At 40.0% G+C, this 13,709-nt stretch overlaps 1 protein-coding gene across 1 annotated transcript in view; it reads left to right on the forward strand.

Annotated features, from left to right (window-relative positions):
• GALNTL6 (polypeptide N-acetylgalactosaminyltransferase like 6) overlaps positions 1-13,709 on the forward strand; it is an 867,296-nt gene that overhangs the window by 295,491 nt on the left and 558,096 nt on the right. Inside the window, exon 3 of the mRNA XM_084883746.1 lies at positions 12,170-12,278. Coding sequence (XP_084739872.1) covers positions 12,170-12,278 — 109 coding nt within the window. The remainder of the gene's footprint in view (positions 1-12,169; positions 12,279-13,709) is intronic.

Below are 13,709 nucleotides of genomic sequence, written 5' to 3' on the forward strand. Positions count from 1 at the left end.
CACCTTTGTGGCCAGTGAAAAAGATGCAGATACAACTAATTTTATATTAATTCTTATTTTTTTGTTTTGTTTTTTCCTATTTAACTTACTGGTTGATCAGGCTTTTAGAACCAAGATAGCTCTATTCAAATGATCTGGGATTATTTACTCACCTTTCTGGCAGGTGAAAAGGTTGCAAACACATCCAATCTTTATTGGTCATCAGCCCTCAATATGAAAAAGATTCTTCAGCAGGTTGTGGCACATACTTTGTGAATGAATCCAAAATGTTCTTTTAATGTGATAATTGTTATTCCTTTTCATATGAATTAGTGGCTCTCATACTTTAATAAGCCTCAGAGTCACATGGAGAGCTAGTTAAAACACAGTTGTCTATGTCTCTCCTCTCTGATGGATTTAGGGGTGAATTTAGACTGGGGAATTGTATTTCTAACAAGTTCCCAGGTGACCAAGGCTGCTTGGTTGTGATTAGTATTAACCTAACTTGTCTGTGTGTAATGTTTATCTAAGAAGAGGTATTAGTGTAGCATATTCTCATATAGCCTTTATTATTAAAGCACAGTTTCACCTGGCCCACTCTCTCTGACTTGCAATTCCTGATACTCAGGGACAACCATGCCAAATTTTTTAACCTTTATTATGTTATACACTTCCATATTTGCAGATAGTGTGTGTGTATTATTTTTCTCTAAGTAATTTGTTTTTGCCTTATCTATTGTTTTCCTATTATATAAATGTGTATTTGACAATATTACTTTTCTCTTTTTCTCAACCCTCAGTGTAGTTATAGCAACAATTTTTGTTATCCAATATTTAGGTATGAGTATTCATATCTGAATCCAATAGCATGCTATAATCATCCTTCCCCCTTTTTAGGTTTTCCCCTCCCTTTAACCTTATTAATAGCCTTACTTTTTATTTGCTTGAACTTTTGCATACAGGGTGGGGCAAAAGTAGGTTTCCAGTTCTTCATATGGAAAATAATACATTAATTAATGAATAATAATACAAGAATAAACTCTGTTTCCTATACTGACAACTGTAAATCTACTTTTGCCATACCCTGTATACAGCAGTAGTTTATCCTAATAGCTTTGGAAGCACTGGAACTCTTCTTTTAATGTGTGTTTGAAAATAAGGATTAAGTTTGTTTTCCTATTTTTGTTTTGTTTTTCTTTTATGAAGACCTTCCTTCTGTTTGTCCATTCAGGAGGGGATGATCACTAAGCTAGCTGCCCTTTTGCTGCCACCTTTCAATATTATATTTCTTTTGCCACTGACTCTTTTGTTTCTTCTTATTATTTATATATATTTTTGTTTAATTTACTAGATGATCAGGCTTTCAGAACCAAAGTAGTTCTATTCAAATGGACTGGGATTAATTATTTACTCACCTTTCTGGTGGGTGAAAAGTTTGCAAATACATCTAATCTTTATATTGGTCATTAGCCCTCCCTGTGAATAAGATAATTCAGTAGGGCCCTAACTGGTTTCGCTCAGTAGATAGAGCATTGCATTGGCCTGCAGACTGAAGGGTCCCAGGTTCGATTCTGGTCAAGGGCATGTAATTGGTTGCGGGCATATCCCCAGTAGGGGGTGTGCAGGAGGCAGCTGATTGATATTTCTCTCTCATCAATGTTTCTAACTCTCTATCCCTCTTCCTTCCTCTCTATAAAAAGTTATTAAAATATATTTTAAAATAAAAGATAATTCAGTAGGTTTGGCACATGCTTTGCGAATAAGTAGGGTTCCTTTGACCTTCAATTTTCAAACTGCCTCTTAATTATTCTATGAATGCTATTCCATTTTCACTTTGTAAGAGCTGTTTCTTTTGCTAAGTGCTCATTTCTTTTTAAATTTCAATTTCTATTAGGAACTTTTTCTTAAAAAGTTCTTTGAGGAAATTTAATTTAGATTTTGGGGGGAAGTTTTCTTCTCTGCTTTATATTGCCTTTGTTTCCATAAAGTTTATTATAACTTTTATTTAACTTTGGCCTCTGAATTTTACATTAAAAGCTCTCTTAAATGTCTGATAATCCTTAGCTAGCTGGTTATATTTATGAGTGAAATAGTGAAAATTCTGCTCTGATGTTCTCTGAGAAAAGGGTTTTTCATGCAGTTACTGGGTGTATATCTGGGAGCCATCCAATAACTGCATGATAAGAATTCACCTGTATTTTGTCTAAGGGTATAAGGCAGGTTAGCAGCTTTCTGGGAGCCTTGTGAGAGAAGAGAGCTTTGTTTAAATACAGTAATAGTTGGTATATAGACACCCCTGAAACCCAGTTTTTAGAATGGTTTGGCACTCTTGTTTTCACCTATTGCTAGTATTCTGAAAACATACTTCTCTTGCCAAAACCCTTTTTCGCTCAGTAGATAGAGTGTTGGTCTGCAGACTGAAGGGTCCCAGGTTTGATTCCAGTTGGGGGCATGTACCTTGGTTGCAGGCACATCCCCAGTAGGGAGTGTGCAAGACGCAGCTGATCAGCGTTTCTCTCTCATAGATGTTTCTAACTCTCTATCCCTCTATCTTCCTCTCTGTAAAAAAAATCAATAAAATATATTTTAAAAAACCAAAAAAACAACAACATACTTCTCTCATTCCAACTCCAATCCTCTATGAGTGAGGAGCATAATGGTTGGTCACAGAAATCACCTAGTGTAGTGGTCAGCAAACCATGGCTCGTGAGCCACATGTGGCTCTTTGGCCCCTTGGGTATGGCTCCACGTTAGAACCACTTCTTCAAAATAGACTCGCTCAGGCTGAAAACCGATTTCTGCACATGGGCCATGAAGTTTCAATCGCACTGTATGTGTGCGCCCGCATGTGGTATTTTGTGGAAGAGCCACACTCAAGGTGCCAAAGAGCCGTATGTGGCTCATGAGACACTGTTTGTCAACCACTTTTATAGCCAGATTTCACAAGGCAAAGTAAGGGCATGGTTATGTCCTTGTGGGATTTGAATCTACTCAACTATTTGCACCTGAACTCTATCAAGCCCACATCACTCAGGAACGTGGGGCCATGTGTTCTGACCATAGGTTCAAGCTTACAACTATAGCCTCTGGCTATAATTGTGCTGGGAGGGCTCTGCCCTCCAAGCTGAGACTTGCACGTGGCAATGAGAGGACTGTTCCCGCTCATCCAAGTCTTGAGCCTGTCCAAACACTGTAGCTGCTCTCCACACCTTTCCACACTAGAAGTTGTTCAAGCATGTAGCCTAGAGAGAGTAAGGTGTTGTTAGACTGAATATGTGACTGGCCCAGTTAAAGCCTCCACAAAGGTAAAATGGCAGCAGGTACAGAGATCTACTTATCTCCCAGCTCCCCAAGACAAGGCTGGTAAGTATGTTCCCTTGCTTATTGAACCTGCCACCTACCAACCTGGAGTTGCCTGCTACTTGCTTTGGTCTATCCTTTGCCCGCCCGTTGTGTGTGTGTGTGTGTGTGTGTGTGTGTGTGTGTGTGTGGTGAGGAAATGTTGGGGGAGGCAGTGTTTGAACCAACAATTGGTAAATTAGCCAGTAAATGTAATAAATGAGTCTTTGACCTTTATGTGGGGAGGGGTGGCCTGTTAGTTAGGTACCTGTGTGCTTCTACTTGAGAGTGGGGACACCCTGAAAATGCCAAATGATGTAATGTGTATTTGAGAAACTGCATGTAGCTCTCATCAGCAAAGAAGGGAAGCACATGGCTGTGGGCAGTGGGCTTGCCTTGATTGTGGACAGTGGTTATCCGCCCATGCCCACCTAGAGGCTGAAGCTGGAGTGAGAAAGTTGGAGAATGAGCTGAGATTAGAGATGGACTTGTGTATACTGCTCTTCTAGCTTTAGGGTTAGAAGAAAAGGTAGGAGAGCAGGATAATATATTGAAGACTTTAGTGTGCTATTTTGTAAAGCTAAGAGGGTGCAGCTGCCATGGATTAAAGATCAAATGCTTGTGACAAAGCTTGAGTGGGAAGAGGTAAAATGAGGAGAAAGCGAGGATGATGAAGAGGAGGATGTTGTAGTGGTTGATCATGAAATGAACTTAATCATGAGTACTGTCTGACACACAATACAAAGGAAACCAAAAATAAAGTAACAACCCCAGCCAGTGGGGCAGCCCCCAATCCAGGAAAGGCTCATGATGAGAGAACACATTTCTGCTGAGTTTATTGTTGTAAAGGGTCTGGTGAAAATAACCCAGAAGCAAATGTGGTTTGACACCATGGCTGTGTTGGTTGTTCTATGGAAAGTCTTAATACCTGAACAATAATTATGACTTGCCACACTTGCCACATTTCTCATGCCCTGTCTGCTCCATTAGAGCCTGGGAGATACAGTCCTATTGGGGGGTGGATAATTCCCACACCTGATTATAGGATGCAAAACAAAACGCCTCTATGTGAGGGCCAATGAAGGTGATCATTGACCTCATTTTGAGCTCAATACTCACTGGTCCCCAGAAAGATAAAAATATGATGGACTGAGTGTTCTAGTTGTCAGAACAGATACTGGAGCCAACTGTAGACTAATACATAGTAACCCTCATTTCTGGCTCCCTCAGTACCATTGATGTTATGGAATGAAACAAGAAGGTCAGGAAGGTTCCTTTGACACTAAAGATTAAACATTCTTCCCCAGGAGAAAGGGCTTTTCTCTCTCCAATATCAGGGATGATATTAGTATTTGATAGCCTACAAGGACAAATTCTGCAAAACTCTATGGGTAAAATCTGCCTCCAATTAGAGTAATCAAGTCAGTATTGATGGATGGAAATACCAATTGGGAATCAGCAAATCTGCTCCCACAGAAAGTGGTAACAATAGAACAATATAAATTGCCCAGGGAGGCATAAGGAAATAGGAGGAAATAGCAAAGAACTACACCAAGTTGGTATTGTAGACCTTGCCTACAGTGTTTTCAGCTGCCCAGTGTGGTTAAAAAAGTCAGCTGGCTCATTCAGGATGACTGTGGATTGTCAAAAATTGAACAAGGTAGTGGCCCCTCATTCATGCATGTGTTCCCAACAGTGCCATCATCTTAGATATCTTGGCCCCAATCCTAGGAGTGTATCATGCTGTGTTGGACTTAGCAAATGCTTTTTTCCCATATACCCCTGGCTTCTGAGTCACAGGATTAATTTGCCTTCACGTGGGAGAGAGAATAATGGACCTTTCCAGTGCTTCCCCAGAATTGCCTTCACAGCCCCACAATGTGTCAGGGATGGTAGCCCAAGATCTCTCTGTTCTCCTTTCCCACATCAGTAAAATGGGCCCATTATATTGGTGATACAGCACTAACATGAGGACTGTCTCTACTGCAGGACACTTCAGATTTTGTTGGAACATCTGTGAGGAACAGGATAGTCAGTGAACCCACAGAAAATTCAAGGCCCAGGCTCTACTGTAAAGTTTTGGGGAGTCATTGGTTGAATAAGACCCAAGTTTTCTAAGAAGCTATAGTTGATAAGTTGCAAGCCTATCCAACCCCTAGGAATGGGAAAGAGGTACCAGCTTTTATAGACACTTTAGCACTTTGGAACTTTGGAACAGTGCCTCCATCCTTTATAACTCCTGGCGGGGGAAAAAGCATATGTGGATCTTGGGATCAGAGCAGTTAGTTGCCTTTGAGAAGGCAAATACTAATGAAACATTAAAGCTCTGGGCATCTACCAAGTAGGGCTACCATTTAAATTAGAAGTGTCTGTGATTTTGGAAGGTACAGGTTGGGCTCTGGAGCAGAGATAACAGAAAGAGAGAATACCCCTAGGATTATGGTCCCAGTTCTGGAAGGAAGTAGGAACCCAATATACCCCCCATACATCAGCAGCTCCTAGCAGTGTGCACAATGCTTCTTCAGGTAGAGCCTCTCCCAAAGGTACAGCATATTAAGAATTTACTTCCTTTTCAAGGGTGAGTTCAGAATATGTTTCATGAGCCCACTTCTGCCATGGCTCAGAAATCTCACACTGGCTTAAGTAACATGCTTGTTTGCAGTAGAGGAGCACCCTGTCCACCAGCCTACTGTCTGTAGACACTAGACCCATAGAATATGTAGATATTCCAAATACTCTACCCATATACCTGTGGCAGCCCCTGTGGCCTGTAGGGAAGAAGTGTGAGAAATTTTGGCTGATAGTAGTTATATTTCCATTCTTTCAAAACAAGTGGATCTTTTATAAGCTAGGAAGATGGACCAACAGATATTTTTTCATTAGCAAAATGGTTGTATTGTTTCAAACTAAGATAGATCTAGTAAGGGCAACTCATCCACATGGACTGTAGTCTCTAATCAGTCTAACACTGACTATCCTATATAATAAAAACCTACTATGCAAATCAACCAAATGGCAGAACAAACCATTGCAATTCACACTGACCACCAAGGGGCAGACACTCAATGCAGAAGCTACCTCCAACCCACAGGCCCCAGGTCAGCCAAGGTGGGTACCAGTGGGGGCCTCCTGATCGCCCTGTTGATCACCCAGCAGAGGAAGCTAATCAGCAGCAGTGGTGGAGGGGTGGTGCCAGTGAGTAGGCAGCATCAGTAGGACCCCTTTTCCCCCCTGATTGCCCCACAGGTTGCCCCACAGATTGGCCCTGACCACTGGCCAGGCCTAGGGACCCTACCCATTCATGAATTTTGTGCACCAAGCCTCTAGTCTAGATATAAACAGGGATTAACTGAAGCAGGAAATAGGTTGAACTCAAATTGGTTTTGCTGGTGAGCATTCTTGAGCCAGGATGGTAATCCTTTGTATTGACAGTTGGACTGTTCTAAAGGGATTAACCCTATGGCTTGGCCAATTGGAAGCTGAGGGACGGATAATCATGAATAAGCCCTTGTAGGATCAGGATATGTGGAAAAAACATTTGAGTTTGCCTGCAAGAGCCTGAGGCAGTCCTCACCGTCTTCCAAATCCCTGCTCATGAGGCACTCACACCTCTGGCAATCAGGAAGCTGATGTCTTCACTCAAGCATGCACCCCAGCAAAGGACTCTCCAGGAGATACAGCAGGTTTTGTGCACAGGAAGACTGGCCACTGAAGTGGCTGTGAGATGGAATGTGGCCAAGGATACCGGATTGCCCTTGAAATGCAGTCACAAGGTTAATTTATTAACAGCATGTCTTGTGTGTTATAAGCAATGCCCAAGACAATTGCCACAGGTGTCTGAGGCCATCCACAAAATTTCCCAGCAGGTGCTGGATTGGCAAATTATTTTATAGGCCCCTCCCTCTGTGTGATGGTCCTAAATATGCCCTATTGTGTGAGAAAAGTGTGTCTGTCCTAATATAAACTTTCCTTATCATTGTGTAAAACAGACTGTCACCATTAGGGGGTAAGAGAAGCTGAGTTCCGTGTTTGGATACACTTGTGGAATAGACAGTGATTGGGGTCTCATTACAAAGGTCATGATGTGGCAGACTGTGCAAAGGAACATGACATTGAATGGAGATCCCATCTTACCTGTAACCAGCAAGCAACATGCTCGGTAGAAAGGGAAAATGGAATATTAAAGCAGTAGGTTAAATTACTAACAGATAAAACACCTTGGTTGGCTGGACTAAAGTGCTATCTCGGGCTTTAATACATTCGAATGATCAGCCAGCAGAGCCTGTGACCCATATGCCAGACTGGGAACTCTGCCAACACACTACGCACCTAAAAAGTTTGGGAGACAAAGAGAGTCATTGCCTCTCTTATTTGTGGATCAAGGAGCTATGCTGCTGAGAACACAAGTCCCACTTAGCCTGGGGAAAGACATTATCTACTGGAATTTGCAATGGGACATCCCACAGAGATGAGTGAGTTACTTTGTACCCCTGGGTGAGAGGGAACAACTCAATCCCAATATGTCTGCTGCGAACCAGACATATTAAAATACATAATACCTGGAGTGAAATATGCACCATTGGAGAGAGAGGAGAAGCTGGGAGTCCTTATTGGCCCCTAATTATCTCTTCACCCAGACAGTGCTCCTCCTCCAGCCAACGTGCACAGTATACATAGCCAGGTAATTTCCTAGAGCTGCCAACCTCCTTCCCCTCAAAGCCAGATGGGCATGTTCTGTTTTCCACCTGAATAATCATTCGGCCATCCTCTTTGTCCTGCCACTGCCTCATGAACTTTATATCACACTAGAGGCCCTGTGCACGAGTTTGTGCACCAGTAGGGTCCCTGGGCCTGCCCTGAGGGATCAGGCCAAAACTGTCTTTCTGACATCCCCCAAGGGATCTCGGATTGCTAGAGGGTGCAGGCCAGGCAGAGGGACCTGGGGAGGGATGTTGGAGGTTGGCCAGCTGGGGAGGAATTATGGGAGGGTTCCAGGGTGTTTCTAGTGAATCTTGCTCAGTCCCAATCAGCTGGACCCCAGCAGCAAGCTAATCTACCAGTTAAAGTGTCTGTCCCCTAGTGGTCAGTGCACTTCATAGAGAATAGTTGAGCAGCCTTAGCATATGATTAACATATATACTTTGATTGGTTGAAAAGCTGACAAGACACTTAGCATATCAGGCTTTTATCATATAGGATAGAAGTCCTTATAGAATTCACACAGCAAGCCTTGAATAGTGGCCAACAGTCTGTCTTTTCTGAATACTGATTTAAATGTCTCTAATGACAAAAACTGTCCTCCAAAATAGATATCCGTGGACATGAATACTGCCTTGCAAGGAAGCACCTGTGCCATTATCTAAAGAGAATGTTTTGTGTTCAGATATAATGACTCTGCTAATGTGTCATTTTTTTAAAATATATTTTTATTGATTTTTTACAGAGAGGAAGGGAGAGAGATAGAGAGCCAGAAACGTCGATGAGAGAGAAACATTGACCAGCTGCCTCTTGCACACCCCTTACCGGGGATGTACCCGCAACCAATGTACATGCCCTTGACCGGAATCGAACCTGGGACCCTTCAGTCCGCAGACCGACGCTCTACCACTGAGCCAAACCAGTTTCGGCTAATGTGTCATCTTTATTAATTCATATGAGGACACAAGTAAATGTCCACCAGTCTACGTGACTTAGTAAAGCAATGATTCTGATCGTGGGGCTCTTGGTAGAAAAAATTGTTACTTAATTGGGGAAGTATTATCTTAATCTGTGTTTATCTGGCATATTTCTAAAATCTCGTGGAGGCCTGTGCCTCCAGTGCAGCCAGATAGCTGCCAAACGAGCCATCTCAATGCTAATAAAACACCTTGCTGACCACTCAAGGCCAACTGTGGGAGAGGGGGCATGGAAAATTGTAAGAGCCAGTGGAGGGGTGGAATGTTGGAGGGAGCCATTAAGAGGATGTGATCACTGGTTTTCCCATGACCTTTACCCTGGGCATTCAGAGGCTCCTCACCCCCTTTCCCTTGACCTTGGAATGTAGGCCCTGCCCACCATTCCTACAATGTTTTCAAGGAGGTAGCCTTGAGAGTATGTTTTGTTGGACCACCTGGACTGAATTCCTTACTGATCCAGTTAAAGCCTCTCTATAGGTTAAGATTCTGGCCAGCAGGTGCTGAGACCTACTCATCTCACAGTACAGACTAAGGCAAATCTTGTATGTAGTTGCCTTGCTTATTAAACCTGCTGCCTACCAACCTGGAGTGGTCTGTGTCTTTCGTCAGTCTCTCCCTTCCTTCTGTGTAAGGGGACCGGTGTGCCAAATAATATGTAACCAGACAGAACTTTGCATATTTGGATTTTTCACAACTGTTTTTCCATTTCATGTCAAAACTTATTTTGAAACTATTTTAATCTGAAAGTGATGTATATAAATTGGTATTATCTAAATCAATGTGAAAGACTTTCTTATGGCTGAGTAAATGTGTGGCTGAGAGAAAACATGGGTTTTATATTCTAAAGTTATCTGATTATTTAAAACTTCAGATTTGAGGCTGAGTTTTATTATAAAATCAATATCAATTATAAAAAAAAATGCATGACATTTTTTTCTAGTGTTTGCTTCTATACCCCAATTGTTTTTCACATTTCCTTCTATTTTTACTTTATTCTTTTCTGTTAATTTTGTTATAGCTTCTCTTTCTTTATATCTTCCTTTAAAATTTTTTCTTGTTTTTATATATTCTTCATTTTACATAAACTCATCATTATCCTTTATGTTTGTTTAATCCTGTTTTTCCTGAACTCACCACTCTTATAAACAAATTATTGAAATATATAGGGTTTGGATAATCTTTTATCTGATTTTAACTACATTGGTTTTCTTTATTAGCTCCATTTCCTCCTTTCAAAAGTAAATGGATTCTTATAATCTATAAATATGGACTGAAGGTAGATAATTTTTATAAGCACAATAGTTGCACTATTTCAAACTAGTAAGATACTTCATTTGCCTTGAAAAGGCTCATAGAATAAAATTTCATCGCTGAAATTATTATTTGGTTTTACCTAAATGGAAATGAAAAAATCTTTCTTTAACTTCTTTGGTAGATATGTTACTTATTTTAAACATAAACCAAATAAAAAGAAAATGATATTTGAATATGAAAACATTTTTTTATTTTTATTTTTTTTACTATTAAGACTGGTTAAAATAACATTTATTTAAAACATTTTTCTTATTTTCAAAAATAAACACCATAAAAATAGTAGCTTTAGCAATATACACAGAAATACTTTTCAAGTTTACATTAGAACATACTGGGTTTTACCAAAGCATAAAACATATGTTGTGACTGCATTTGTTGAGTGGGTGATAGTTTTCAACTGTAAGAATTGCCGGGTAACATACTTTACCAGAAGTCTAGATAGGAGGCAGTATTTACTAGTTTTTAAGACCACAATTTTGGTCTTAACAGAATGGGTCCAAGTTCTGACTTTGCCACTGTGGTTTAATTCAAGTTATTTCAGTTCTCTGAGCCTCGAGTTTAATAGGCAGAAAAAAATGGAGATTTGCAACCAAAGACTATCATAAAGATTGAACAATCTTCAATATACAGAGTATTTAATATAGTATCTAGCACATAGTGAGCCTTCAAGGAATGGTTGCTAATGTTATTATCAGGCCATTCAAATACACTTGATCAAAATTGGTGAAACCATACAAATCACAAACAAAATTCTATTTCATACCCAAATTGGTAGCATTACTAGTATTTACACTTAGGGAAGTGAAAACAGCTAGGCTTTTATGATCATGGAAGGTGATATGCTGAATTATTACCAAAGTCTCTGGATAAAATAAAATAGGAAAGGGTAGAAGATGTGGTTGACACATGAAACCAGAAACACCAATCAAAAGGATATATGCATCCCTATGTTCATATCAACACAATTTACAATAGTTAAGATTTGGAAACAACCTAAGTGCACATTAGCCAATGAGTCAATTAAAAAACTGTGGTATGCCGAAACCGGTTTGGCTCAGTGGTAGAGCGTCAGCCTGCGGACTGAAAGGTCCCGGGTTTGATTCTGGTCGAGGGCACGTACCTTGGTTGCAGGCACATCCCCGGTGGGGGGTGTGCAGGAGGCAGCTGGTTGAGGTTTCTCTCTCATTGACATTTCTAGCTCTCTATCTCTCTTTCTTCCTCTCTGTAAAAAGTCAATAAAATATATTTTAAAAAATTAAAACACACACACACACACACACACACACAAAATCCTGTGGTACATCTACACAATGGAATACTACATTGCTATAAAAAAGGGGGGAAATTACCATTTGCAACAGCATGGATGGAATTGGAGAGCATCATGCTAAGCTAAATAAGCCAGTCAAAGAAAGATAAATATCACATGATCTCACTCATATGTTGTTCATCAACATAATTTGATGAACAAGAATAGATCCAGAGACAAATGACAGGGGAGGGGGTTTAGAAAGAAACCAAAGGACTTGTATGCATGCATATTAGCGTAACCAATGGACACAGACACTGAGGTTGTGGGGGCTTGCCTGGGGTGGGAATGGCTGGGTCGGGTGTATGTGTTAAGCATGGGGAAAGGAGACATATGTAAAACTTAATAAATTAAAAAAGTAAAGAAGCTGAAACAGGGTTTTAAAATTTATATTAATCTGGTTACTAGCAATAGTTTGTTTTTCAGTATACTTGGAAGAAACACTTATTCAACAAATATTCTTTGATTGCCTATTATGTGCCTGGCTGTGTTTACCTACCATGCAAAAGGAAATACCTCCTTTTTATGCTCTGAATACTTTCCTTTTCCACAGACATTTCCACTGGGCCTGGGAGATGGGCAATTCTATGCATGGACAGATGGTTTGAGAAGAAAAGACTGGCATGACTATGAAAGCATTCAGAAAGAGGCTATGCGCTCAGGTATGGAGTCCAGTGTAAGCCAAAGTGCTACTTCACTTACTGCAGTGTCTCATTTGTCACTGAAAGGATCTCTAATTAGCATTTCTTCTGCACACAGTAAGGTATGTCTCATGGGTCAGAGATGGAACAATTTCAAATTTCAGAGAGAAAACAAATAATAAATAGCCCTTACAATATTAACTGAAGAAGGCATTAAAGTTTTCAGAAATCTATAGTACTTGGTATTACCCAACTGCTTTTTAATAACTTCTGGGGTTATCTTTGGATTTATCAGTAAGACTTGACTTAATAGACATATATCTTGAATTAGATTGACTCATAGGTCAGGTATGTTTAAGTGGCAATACAAAATATTAAAGGTACATGTTCTAGACACTGGCAGGGATTGAGATTGGCAATGCTTGGACAAACAGACAGGAAGTTAAACGTAGTCAAGTAGGTCTATACATGTGTAGCAGAATTCTAGACTTAAATGAGAGATAGAGGAAACATTTTGCTTGTTGGAAAACTTAACAGGAAAAAACAAGATTTTCTAGAGGACTGAAAAATTAAGTTGCTGGAAACAGGGATTTAGAAAGCCATATAAGTAGAAATTGATGAAAGTGAATAACATATAATGGGAAGGCCATGTTCTATTATTTGTCCAAAGGAGCTCTAGGTTTTTTGTGTCATTTTCATAGTGAAGATGTCACAGAAATAAAGCTATTGTTGTTTGGTAAAGACATCTGGGCAACCCCAAGATGCTGCATCCCAGGTAATTCGCCACAATGTAAGGTCCTACTGGTTAATCTGCCTCATAGCTCATCCTGTCAGGAAAGCTGGAGTGATGATTCTCAAACATTTATGAAATTGTTCGGGGCTGTGAAATGTTTTGAGCTCTGGGTCAGGTGTGGGTGATATAATTATAGAATGCTTTAATTTTCTTCTTTCATTCCTTTCCCCAAATCATGCCCCTTTAACCTCCCCTCCCCATCTTCATTAAAGCTGCTCTCTCTACCCAAGGTTGTTCTTCATTTCTTAGAGACTCTTTCTATTCCAGGTTTCATTGTCTTTCCACCTTGGCCATTACTCTATGAGCAATCATGGGGTCACAGCCCAGCATCCATACTTTTGGAGCCCTCTGTGTTTTTTTTTTCTCCTTTTGCATAATCAGCTATATATTAATCCAACAGTCTGTCCCCCTTACTAACCACAGAATGCTGAAAATTTTTGGAGATGTTTGTATAATCAAACTAACTGAAGTTGCCAAGTATAAATAATAATAATAATAATAGAATAAACTAATATTAATTGAATAGATGTTTTATACTAGTGTTTTACATACAGGTTTCATTTAAAATTCATAACTGTAATAAAAATGTTTTAAGATCTCCAATTAGTTTAAAAAACACAGTCTTAAGAATGTATCCATTAGCCAAAACCGGTTTTGCT

The sequence above is a fragment of the Pipistrellus hanaki genome, assembly GCF_964339955.1.
Source record: "Pipistrellus hanaki genome assembly, chromosome: 5".
NCBI classification, from domain to species: domain Eukaryota; kingdom Metazoa; phylum Chordata; class Mammalia; order Chiroptera; family Vespertilionidae; genus Pipistrellus; species Pipistrellus hanaki.